Genomic DNA, 12,745 nt, shown 5'->3' with positions numbered 1-12,745 from the left:
GGTGTATCAAGTGGTGATAACTTTGTCAGTTTCTGATGCGGATTTGTCCCCTAGGTCACAAGAGGACACAAAATGGTCATTTGTTTCATTTGGTCGGCAACATCAATTGCAATTTGCAATGGAACCATTCTCACAGATCATTTGAGGATGTCAAGGGGGAGCGGAGGAGTTTCTTTTTTAGGATATCTTTATTTTATTTAGTAGTCAGATTTTCTTTTTATCAGCCTGCGTGCAAGTGGTTCTTGCAGTCGACTATATAACCAGTCAACATATAATCTGTGGAAAAGACTTTCAGACAGTCTTAAAAGAGATGTGTGCGTTTAGATGTGTGCACCACGGAGATAGAGAGAGAGAGAGTAATTATTTGAAACCCACCCCCTTCCCCACACACACACACACACACACACACACACACACACACACACACACACACACACACACACACACACACACACACACACACACACTCTTCAAGAAGGCTATATTTAGAGCAGGCAGGCACAGCAAATGTATGTGCTGGTGTGTAAGGTTGGCTTGTGGTGTGTGTGCGTGCACTGTCAGTGGCCACGACAAATTAAGGAACTAAAAGAGCACAGGAAGTTTCTGTGGGCCGTGTCGCAAGTCCATAAACTGCTTCTGAAAATTAGGACCAACGCCTCCATTTGAAACGTTGACCCCCTGGAACCAGGATGCTCAAGGCCGTGGCGGCAGAAAAGAGTCACCCGGAGAAGATGGCCATCGTGGAAGAAGACACCGAGGTGAAGATAGTGCTGGAAACCGAGGCATTGCTCGGACCGGACGATAAAGTCAACTACCCTACCGCCGGCAGCAATTCCATTTACACAGCCATCCTGAGCAGGAATGAGGCCGTCAAAGACGCCAAGCGCCTCAAGACCTTTTTGGAGCTGCGAGAGAAATACGTACACAAGAAGGTGCTGTTCGAAGACCCCCTGTTCCCCGCCGACGACTCCTCTCTCTATTACAGCCGCAAGTTCCCCATGAAGTTTGAATGGAAACGTCCATCGGTGAGCGGAAGTGTGTATATATAAGCAATTGACTCAACTCTACATGATGCAAATTTCATACTATATATTTCTGCTGGTTTTCCTTCTTGGTGCGGTCCATCACTTCCAGGCCAAGTGCGCAAGGGGGGGCGTGTGAAGTTGCGTGGGTTAAGTGGGTATATATGTCCGTATTAGTGCAGGTGGGCTCTGACATGTAGAACGGGGAATCATGGGGGGATTTAGCATGACTGACTTCTACATTAGGTCTTCCAACAGGGAAAGAGGGAGAGAGAGAGCGAGAGAAAGAGAGAGAGAGAAACTTTCAGCCTCGAGCAGAATTATTTTAGGGTTATTTTTTAAATTGCACTTTACAATCTGAATCAGAATCAGTTTGTCTGCCCGCTACATTTACATATCCTCGGAATTTATCATGACGAGGTTGGTGCGTTTCACTATAGACAATTATCATGAATAAAAATCTCTAAATAGTCTAAAGAAATAGAGAATAAAAACAATTATAAAATAAAAGTGAATAAAAATGAAGTAAAAAAACAAAAAATTAAAATGAAAAAATATATAGACAAATATACAGTACAAATAGCCCCAAAAAAATCTAAATGGAATATACAGTTTTATAAAAAATATAAAGAATATACAAAATTAGACACTATGCAGAGGATAAATTATTGCAATTGGTATATAGGGTATCAATTATATATATGAATTATTACAGTCACTATTAATTTCCACCCATCATTAGTAAACATTAACAACTCTAAATCGCAGGTAGCACACTTATACATACACAACATATGTTCATATCTACACATGAGCACGGACAAGTTAAACTTGAACAAGCAGACATAAACAACACACACTCACATGTGCATTTGTGTTTTTTATGTCTGTTGTTTCGTCTGTTGAATTCCAATTCTTATACAATTGTAATACTTTCAAATTCAATTTTTTATGAAAATAAAATGAGAAAATATAAATATATGTAAAAATATAATATAATTCAAGATTCAAGAGGTTTATATTATATTTTTACATTTATTTATATTTACTTATTTTATTTTCATAATAATAAAATATAAATCTTATATATAAATATAAAATAAATGATGTGGAAAAAATGCAGTCATTTTCATAATTCCAATATGTTCAAATATATATACATGTGTATATATATATATATATATGTTTCTTTATTAAATATATATACATAAATCTAATTTATTAAATATATATTTATTTTTTTGCTCTCTATCCTTATGTTGTACAGATCCTCCCTATTAAAAGTCATCAGCAGGGCTTGTTCTAAATTTGGACTATGAAGTTCGATATTCAGCTCGTGGGCTTTCACGTGTGAGGAAGGAGCTGCCAGCGAAAGTCGCTATTAATGGAAATAAACAAATCCACTGATCTCTGACCAAACAGCAGAAGTGACCCCGAATTCACTTAAAGTGTGTTTTGTTCGAGGTGTGTGAAATGAATCAAGCAATGGAGCAAAACGGTATTCCTCTTGATTGTGTGGCACTTTGCAGCACTTTACAAAGACACTATACAATACATTCGTTATTATAGCATTATCTTAACAACATGAACCAATTAAAAACATGTAAGTATAGCAAGGTCTAAATTATTTATAGTAATTTATAACCATAACCGTAAATATCCAGCCGACTTTAGTACTTGTAATCAACCTCACAGTAAAACCCAATACTTTACAGGGCACGCGTTAAACAGTTTAAACGGACCAAGATCCAGTAAATGATGTGCTGATGGCAGAGAAAGCTATGAGGCAACGACGGACTGTCAGCACCGAACACAACATTATTGCTTGTCTTGAGAACTCTGGGATTCCTGACCCTGTGGGACCTGCGACAGCTGTTCCCTACATATAGAGCGAGGGGTGGTTCACGGGAACCATCTCTCCAGTATTTCTCAACCCGGCCAGAGAACACAATCCAACCTGACCCCCAGCCTCTCTCAGCTGAGTGGTCAAGTCTGCAGGTTGTAATCCCTGGTGCAAACGGGGACACATAGAGGGATTCTAAGACAAAGAAAAGAGCAACATTTCCAACAAGAAGTTCTTCCCAATTGGCCAAGTAGAAAATATTGAAAAAACAGCGCTCTGCACACTGAGATTGGTTGCCTTTATAAAGTGCCATTCTGGGGTTGTGGATGTGATAGCGATCGCTGATAATGAATGCACTTTGATCAGCTATTTTCAAATGCTTAAGACTGTCAATGAGCTTGAAACCCACGATTTAACTAAATATGTACCAATAGCTGATTGATTGACTGGAACTATTTTTTAAACATGATTTGATATGTTGAGGCTTTTAATTATGCCGTTGATGTTATAAAACTGTAGTGATGGTCTTGTGTAATAAAACCCTCAAGAATCTTTTTTTTTTTTTCCAACAGGAAATCTGTGAGAACCCCGAGTTCATCATAGATGGAGCCAACAGGACAGACATCTGCCAAGGAGAATTGGGTAACATTTATTTATAGAACAGGATTCATAAATGACGCCTATTAATAAGATCCTTTCATTTATGACAGATGGAAATATCTTAGTTTTGCCTCAATGTTTAAGAGGCTTTGCCATGCCTACAATGAAGCAAGCATGTTGCCAGTACAGTACTCTGTACATGACTTCTATATCAGATGGCTTTGATTGCAGAAAACTTGGCAGATGAAGTCGAACAGAAACAATTCAGTTGGTTGATAGGGCAAGATAGTTCATCCCATACTGCCAACACATGTGCGGTAAAACCTGCATGAGTCTATTAGAGCTTAGAATAGAACTGGCAAACTGAGGAATGAAGAAAGCAAATGAAAGCGTCCTTAGTCGTCTTTTTCCTTGTAGATGAGCAATAAATATACAGTATAAACCTATGAACCTACGGCCTGATATGCTGAGACCCAGCCTTGCATATCTCCCTGAATCTGCTGTTGGTAGGCGATTGCTGGCTGTTGGCTGCCATTGCATGTCTGACTCTGAATGAGAAGCTGTTGTACAGAGTGATCCCCCCAGACCAGCACTTTACAGAGGACTACGCCGGCATCTTCCATTTCCAGGTAAAGCCATCTCTTTACCTCGAATACCTCCCCTGTCTCCGCCCCACCTTCCCCCTACGACTTGTCACTTATTTTCCTGTATTCACTCGTCTCTTTTTCGGTGACCAGTTTTGGCGATACGGCGAGTGGATCGACGTGGTTGTGGACGACCGTATCCCCACCTTCAACAACCAGCTAGTATTTACCAAATCTTTCAGAAAGAATGAGTTCTGGAGTGCCCTCTTGGAAAAGGCCTACGCCAAGTAAGCACGATGAATACACCTTAAGCGTTAAGATTAATAGCAACCAATACTAATAAGGGAAACTAAATGAGGAAGGACTTAGGAGGGAGGGAACGAAAATACCACCAGCTTCGGAATCACTCGGCTTCCATTGCCTGTTACCATGGCACAGCACTGGAGAGCTTTGCCTCCACTAGCAATGTCTGGTGGGTTAACACTCACATTTGAGACCGCACTTTGGTAGCCTTGGTTGCTCGGTTCGGCTCACTTATTAGTTCAACCCATGTCAAGGTGATGATCCACACAAATGTACAGAGAGGAAGGGTACCGCATAGTGTTACTGCTCAGGAGGCCATTTTGATTACAGGATATTAACACCCCTTGCAAAGCAGAGATGTGAAAATGAGCAAGATTCAAGTGTTGCTGAAAACACATCTAACATGGTTCAAATTTCCATAACCCCTTGTTTGATTACCTCAGTCACACAGAATTGGCGTATCCCATCAGGTGTCTCGAAAAATTTGACGACGCCGTAAGATAAACCCGACCGTGAATATAAACAAAAATGACACCTTTCTCAGGTTGCACGGTTCCTACGAGGCTCTGAAAGGGGGCAACACCTTGGAGGCCATGGAGGACTTCACAGGAGGCGTGACGGAGTACTTTGAGTTGTCGGAGGCACCAAAGGACCTTTACAACATCATGAGGAAAGCCCTGGAAAGAGGCTCTCTCATGGGATGCTCAATAGATGTGAGTGTTGAGAATGAAGTCTTATGGCATTCATTAAAAACAGCAAGAAACTGAAAAGAAAACAAAAGAGCTGACCAACAATGTATATCTCCTATACATCATCACTCAGGTGTCTTCAGCCGCCGATATTGAGAGTCGGACTCAGCAGGGCCTGGTCAGAGGCCATGCCTACTCCATTATAGGTCTGGAGGAGGTACAGTTAAGTGTGAACCCTTTTTTGGGGGGAGGGGGGGGCAGGGGGGTTCTTTGTACCTAAAAGGTATTTACAAAGAATTGTGCCTAATGCTAATTTGGTGTTGTCTTCCAGTGTGACGAGAGAACAAAGAACACCAAGATACGCTTGATCCGTATGCGCAATCCCTGGGGTTGGGTGCTGTGGAAAGGACCGTGGAGTACAGAGTAAAATTTGACCTGATCCCTGAACATCTTTCACCAACATTGCCAACAGACTTTGGGTCGATAATATTTGCCAATCATTTTTCCTCCGTTTAACCCTGGTAATGGTTAATGCTGTTCTGTAGACTAATGGTATGATAGCAAAAACACAGTCATAGTACAATCATTTCCACATAGTACAACTATTTGGCTCAGGCTGGGGTGATCAAGGCTAATGTATGTTGTATGATTGAGGGGATTGTGATCTCTCGTCAGTTCACAGGAATGGTCCACCCTTTCCATTGCGGACAAGGAGAACCTAAAGAAACAGACCGTGCAAGAAAGTGAGTTCTGGTGAGTAAGAGTCTTGAACAGTTTTCTTTTGATCATTCCGTGTATACCTTTTTCATGTCGCTGTCCCCCCCTTTTTGCCCTCTTCCCTACAGGATGTCCTTTGACGATTTCATGAAGAACTTCACCAAGCTCGAGATCTGTAACCTGACCCCAGACACGCTGCAAGGTGATGAAAGACAAAGCTGGACGGTGGCTGTCAATGAGGGCCGCTGGGTGAGAGGCAGCTCTGCTGGGGGCTGCAGGAACTCCCCAGGTAGGCACAGAGTATAGAATGATTAATCCAGCTATGATCTCTATGAGCTTTACCATGATCTAAGCCCATCGCATTCCAGTGTTGGACCAAAAAGTCAGTGTCAGACACCTCTGATTCACAGAGACATTCTGGACCAACCCTCAGTACCGGCTGCGCTTGTATGAGGAGGACGACGACCCCGAGGACGGGCAGGAGGCGTGCACCGTGGTGGTGGCTCTGATGCAGAAAGGTCGTAGGAAGGAGCGCAGTAAGGGCGCCAACCTCTTTACGATCGGATTTTCAATCTACGAGGTACAAATGACGTGAATATGCTTTAAAGCCGAGGTGAACTATCGATTTGCCCAGAGGGCAGAGAGTATTCATCCCTTCATCTTTGAGTCTCTACAATCCGATTCCCCTGATTATAAGGTGTAATCAGTCAACAAACTGGGATGAAAAAACATTTCCCATGCATACTCTCAGTCCTCCGTGGGACCGCACCGCCCATCCTCGCTTGACACTGTTCAGCTAATCTTTCAGGTTTTCTCCATTAGGTGGGTTCACAATAACATGGTTTATCTGTCTGCCTTGTCTTTCTAGGTGCCAAAGGAGGTATGATCACCAGAGAGAAGGACCTTTATGTGAGAAAGTCAGAGCTGTTCCCATTGTGCTCCGTATCCTATGAGTGTTTCTAATGTGTGTGTGTGTGTGTGTGCCAGCTTCTGAACATCTAAAACCCTTTTGAAGTATTTCTCTACAGCCACGGCAGTTTTCTGCCGTTGCATAAAGTCTTCTCAATTCTCTGCGACCCGTTTCCTGTCTCCATTCCCAGATGCTTGGGTGCAACAAGCATCTGCAGAAAGACTTCTTCCTGTACACAGCCTCAAAGGCAAAATGCAAGGCCTACATCAACCTGCGGGAGATCACAGAGCGCTTCCGTCTGCCTCCCGGGGAGTACGTCATCATTCCCTCGACCTTTAAGCCCCATCAGGAGGGAGAGTTCATCCTCAGGGTCTTTTCTGAGAAGAGCAGCACCTCGGAGTAAGGATCAATACAGGCAGTGCCGGGAGGGGGCATATTTGGTGATCTGGCAGGTGTTATTTTGGGGTATTGCTGATGACAAATTGGATCCAGGACAGAGCAGGGCTGTTAAAGGAAGCTCCTAAAAAGAATTACAAGGGAACCTTCCCTGCTTCCAAAATGGCACTACTTACAGTACATGTATGCATACCATACAATGGTCCAGTGTACGTTTCGGACGCAGTACCTGATATGACCTCTGTCTGTTCCACTCTTAGGGAGGTGGCGACAACTATTGGGTCTGACCAACTCCAGGTATGTAAGCCAAGACGTCTTCCCCTGCTGACCAATCCCATACAGTGATATACTGAATATTATCTGAAATAAGGTTCATACTGTACGTCTGCCATTGCCTCATGCTATTCCTTCCTGCTATTTCACCTATTCATTATGTGTGTCGGAAAAAGGCAATTTTTTTGTGACATATTTCTTAGATACGGTAAACATTCACACCATTATCAAAATCTAATTTGCTACCCTTTTTCCACAAAATAACCAAATTTCTACTGTCGACTAATTTCTGCTGTCCATGGTTTTCATCCCTATTGAATGTTTTTTTCCACCTTGAATAACAACTAAATTAAGGTGTTCATTTGACATCTGTCCTTCCATTTCATCCCATCTCATTGGGTGTCCGTCCTTGTATTTTTTCCGGCCATCAGCAAGGCAAGAAAAGGGAAGAAAAGGTAACGCATGGAGGCCATATTCTGAGCTTGGTTTTAACCTCTTCCCAATGGCTGCACTCTTTCTAACGTCTGTCAGTTCAGATCAGTTCAGTTGTAATGAGTTCCCCACTGACCAAAACATGGTGTTGTGCTCTTCTCCGACCGACCATCCCGCCATCCCCATTTGACCTACCACAGCCTATCGTGTTTGTGTCGGACAGAGCAGGGGCCAACAAGGAGATCGAGCACGACAGCATTCCGGGGGAGAAGAAGAAGAAGAAATCCAAGGTAACCCCAAGGCCCCGTGGAACAGTTTTCAGACCAAAACACAGACGCCGCCAACTCTTCCCTCCCACGTATCCCCGCTGGCTCGGCGTGACCTTTGCCTCGTCAAACTTCCCTCGGACTGACAAAGCTGAAATTCAATCATTACTAGGTCATATGTCACAGCCGGGAATAAAACTTGTCCTGCCGAACTACAATCGAGCTTTAAAGGCCAACACGTCTCAAGTGGCATCATTGCATCTGTTCTCCTCTGAGGCTTGCGTGTATGTTTATTTATATATTCCTATATCTAATTATTCTTATGTGCTGCATAAGGCAATGACCAGGAAAATCTTCCAAATCAAAAAGCTTAATATTCTATTGTCCTTCAACACATCCATAAACAAAGACATGTGTATGCAGCATGATAAAATGCTGCAATAGAATTCTTATTACTTGCAAGTTACCGTCTTGTTTACCATCGGTTCCTATCCTTCCATCAGCCAAAAGTGCTTCAACCGGAGGAGAGCGAAGAAGACAAACAGTTCAAGGCCATTTACCAGCAGATCGCAGGCGAGGTGAGTTACTCCCTGCGACCAAAATCAGGAGGTAGAAAAACGGGCACAAAGGGGCAAAACAAACACCCGTGACCTCTCGCCCCCATCAGGACATGCAGATCTGCGCCAACGAGCTGATGGTGGTCATGAAGAGGGTCCTCAACAAGCGTGAGTAGTGAGCCGGAACGGCGGCGTGATGCGGCCATGGTGTCGGGGGTGCCGCAGGGACCCAGCAGTCTGCTCCTTTCCCACAGATAACCGGAACGAGACAGACGGATTCAGCCTGGAGACGTGTCGCAGCATGATCGCTCTGATGGACGTATCCTTCCCTACAGTACCACCTCCCCCTCGCCTCTAAATTCCTCAGTGATAAGGACACCTCAGACAAACTCAGATTAAACACAACCACAGCTATCCAACGAGCCCTCATTCATCCTTCTGTGACAAATTAGGGAAGAGATGTTAAAAAATATGAGTGCATTTGTTGTGAAACCCCATTTTTTCTATCTCCACCTAAGTCTGTGTTTATGACTGTATATTCAACATACATCAAGATATTCACATCTACTTTATTATGTACACCGATCATACACAACATTAAAACCATGACTAATAACCACTAATATTGTGTAGCTCCCCTCGTGCTGCCAAAACAGCTCTGACCCATCGAGGCATGGACTCCACAAGACCTCTGAAGGTGTCCTGTGGTATCTGGCACCAAGACGTTAGCAGCAGATCCTTTCAGTCCTGGAAGTTGTGAGGTGGGGCCTCCATGGATCGGGCTTGTTGTTCCAGCACATCCCACTGATGCTCCATCGAATCGGACCCTAACCTCGGCCATCCACATGATGTAGAAGAAAACATGATTCATCAGACCAGGCCACCTTCTTCCATTGCTCCATGGTCCAGTTCTTATGGTCACATGCCCATTGTTGGCGCTTTTGGCGGTGGACAGGGATCAGCATGGGCACTCTGACCGGTCTGCGGCGACACAGCCTCATATGCAGGAAGCTGTGATGCTCTGTGTGTTCTGACACCTTTCTATCATAGCAGCATTAACTTTTTCAGCAATTTGTGCTACAGTAGCTCTTCTTTGGGATCGGACCAGACGGAACGGTGAATTGTGTCCAAAACACAATTCACATTCCATCACAATTTGGCCTTTGTCTAAGTGGCTCAGATCCTTACACTTGCCTATTTTTCCTGCTTCCAACACATCAACTTCAACAACTGACTGTTTATTTGCTGCATAATATATCCAACCCCTTGACAAGTGCCATCGTTATGAGATGATTCATGTTATTCACTTCACCTGTCAGTGGTTTTTATGTTGTGGCTGATCGGTGTCTGTGGAGATACATCCAGACAACAAGGATGGCAAGTTTGAGAGCGCTCTGACCTTCTGATATCAATCTACATTTAGCAGTACAATATTTTCATACAAGAATCAATTTCATTTATGGTAGACAAAAAAAACAAACGTGTTTTGTTCCAGCTCCATTAGCGGTATCTCAGAAAACGAAAGCACTTTTTGAGGCTCACCTACTAGCCTATAAACTGCGTCCTGGACCAATGTTTTAACGTGTTTTCACATCATTGGGACGAGCGATGCCTTTTCTGAGCAAATGTCAGAAGAAAAACTCCCATAACCCAAATTTTCCCAGACGGACGGCACGGGGAAGCTGAATCTGCAGGAGTTCAAACACTTGTGGAATAAGATCAAGCAGTGGCAGGTGGGAGACTTTAAAAACATGGTGTCAGTTATTTTCCAGACTACTGCCCGACCATATTTAAATAGATCTGTATGTGTAATTGCAGCTCATCTTCAAACGCTACGACCAAGACAAATCCTGTGCCATCAGCAGCTTCGAGATGAGGAACGCCGTTAATGACGCCGGTGAAATGGACATTTAAGAACGGGAAATTTTTTAAACCAAAATTGCGAATAGTTTCGACATTGTTACGCCGGAGGTGCATCATTAACGTCCTCTCTGCCTCTTTTTCATGCCAAGGGTTTCACCTCAACAACCAGCTGTACGACATCCTAGCCATGCGTTATGCGGACGAACGCCTCAATGTCGACTTCGACAGTTTCATCTGTTGTTTTGTGAGGCTGGAAGGAATGTTTAGTAAGTACAAACCACATTTGGAATTTGTGATAAGTGTGAAACGTTGATTACGTACTAACTTTACCAGTTAATAAGTAAGGGATCACCCTGATCTAACTTATTGTGGGATGACCGGCTGGCTGCACGTTATCCCGCCTCTTATACGGATACTTACTAAATAAATACATTGAATACAGAATATTGAATATTTGAAATCAGTTTAATGACTAGTATGTCGAGTTTAAAATCTTTTTTCTTTCCATATTAAAAATTCAGCAATCATTCAGAAATAACTGACCGCTTAGTGGTGCTATTTACTAATCAGAATCAAGTATTCTACAGAGCTGTGTGATAATGTTCTATAATTCATTGTGATGGCATCTAATGCGTTTGGTCTCTGCAGGGGCCTTTAACGCCTTTGACAAAGATGGAGACGGAATAATCAAGCTCAATGTTTTAGAGGTAGGTCAATTACTCAACCTCCCATTTTCCACATGAATATAAAATAATTTTGAAAAAGTGAACAGTCCTTTTTTCTGTTTCCTTCTTTTTAGTGGCTTCAGTTGACCATGTATTCCTAGTCGGCTCCTGTCGCTGGTCACATTTTGTACTTATTTCACTTAAAAGGCTTTGATACAACTACGTGTTTACAATCAGTTGTCTAAATATTTCAAAAGCGATGTACGAGAAGCTAGTTCTCTCTGCCATGGAACAGAAATTGGTGTGAATTATGTGTTTTTATATTTTAAGAACAAATCTTTTAGGCCAGGTCAACTGTTGTTAATGTGACAGTTTACAGTACATTAGTCTAGAATGTTTTTGGCATGGAACAATGAAAAATTATACAAGCTGGTGTTTAATTCAATAAAAGTAATGATCTTTGGATAATTCTACTGCAGTAGCTTAGTTCCCCTATTTCCACTGGCAAAAAGAGTGGAGGTGTCCCTTAGCAAGGCACTAACTGCCTAGTGAGCTGGTTTGTTGATTTCAGAATTGACGTGGCAGTGTTTGAGTTGTTGAATGTGAGGTGTCAATTAGAAGGAATATTTATTCAAACACAACTGGCTGATGAATATCACCAGCCTCCAGATCAGCATGTTCCCCTGCTGTAGAACTTTTCCATAGCTTCAGTTAAGAAACAAAACATCAAAAAGTATTTTCTTCCCATGTATTTTATTCATATGCTTTCTGAAAGGTCTCCAAAACTTTTGTTTACAGATATCTGTATGCAATCAGTCTGTGTGGGGAATACTGGAAATGGTTTAATGCAAAAAAAGTGTGAAACTATTTGCCAAACAGTGCCCAGTCCTTCTAAAATTAAACTGTGTGTAGGTCAAAGTTCAGGGAATCTACAGGAATTTCACACGTGCTGTGTAGAGCATCTTGCTGCAACCCTGTGTTTAACATTTTGGACTGTTTTCACATTACAGAACATTCCATTAAAAGATGCTTGATCTTAAAACGAAATAAAGCAAAACGTTACGAAGAAATCATACCAAATGTACAAATGGACAAATTAACAATGGACAAATCATGGGAAATAAACATTTATATAAAGCTCACATCATCCAAAAACCTAAAAAAATAAATTTAACAAAATAAGATGACATTTGTGGAGAGTATTTCCACAGAAATAACCACAACAAATGTACAGCTGTTGAGGGTCCTGGAACTTGATCAGCTTAACCATCAAGCTGCACACTGGTTAGGAGTAAAGGGGTCATGAGGCTGGTGTGAGTCATTTGTTTAGAGACATTTTCATGTGAAATAATCATTTGTGCATTGGATTTGTAGAATTTTTATCATCTGTTTAAAAAAAAAAAAAAAAAAAAAGTCAATCTCCACACATTGGTTTTGGTCTCTGAAGATATGAGATTCAACTAAAATTAGATGCTGTTTGCAGTCTGTGTTTCAAAAACAAAAAAAAGGGGAAAAAAAACCCTTGTTCTTTTGCATACGACAAAAAGTGGGAAAATTTGAACTTTTGATTACTGTATGTTACCACTTTAAATACAACATTTAACGAATTGCTCTGCTGTTGTTTT

At 42.1% G+C, this 12,745-nt stretch overlaps 1 protein-coding gene across 5 annotated transcripts; it reads left to right on the top strand.

Moving 5' to 3' along the window:
- Window positions 1-514: 514 nt before the first annotated feature.
- On the top strand, window positions 515-12,729 carry capn3b (calpain 3b). 5 transcript variants are annotated; one of them, XM_080024127.1, is made up of 23 exons: window positions 515-1,025; window positions 3,438-3,507; window positions 3,976-4,094; window positions 4,203-4,336; window positions 4,897-5,065; window positions 5,175-5,258; window positions 5,373-5,464; window positions 5,717-5,794; window positions 5,887-6,047; window positions 6,169-6,294; window positions 6,627-6,667; window positions 6,859-7,067; window positions 7,325-7,361; window positions 7,769-7,792; window positions 7,970-8,059; window positions 8,539-8,613; window positions 8,703-8,760; window positions 8,847-8,911; window positions 10,257-10,325; window positions 10,411-10,489; window positions 10,605-10,721; window positions 11,104-11,162; window positions 11,255-12,729. In XM_080024127.1, the coding sequence occupies exons 1-23, from the start codon at window positions 690-692 to the stop codon at window positions 11,279-11,281; spliced, it is 2,319 nt and encodes a 772-aa protein (XP_079880253.1). In that variant the 5' UTR covers window positions 515-689; the 3' UTR covers window positions 11,282-12,729. The 5 variants fall into 5 exon arrangements, with proteins under 5 accessions (XP_079880253.1, XP_079880252.1, XP_079880254.1 ...); XM_080024126.1 differs by having other exon boundaries at window positions 6,169-6,338; window positions 6,627-6,638; XM_080024128.1 differs by lacking the exon at window positions 7,769-7,792 and having other exon boundaries at window positions 6,169-6,338; window positions 6,627-6,638.
- The last annotated feature ends 16 nt before the right edge of the window (window positions 12,730-12,745 follow it).

The sequence above is a fragment of the Zeus faber genome (genome assembly GCF_960531495.2).
Source record: "Zeus faber genome assembly, chromosome: 2".
Classification (NCBI taxonomy): Eukaryota; Metazoa; Chordata; class Actinopteri; order Zeiformes; family Zeidae; genus Zeus; species Zeus faber.
This window is presented reverse-complemented; position numbering and strand designations above follow the sequence as displayed.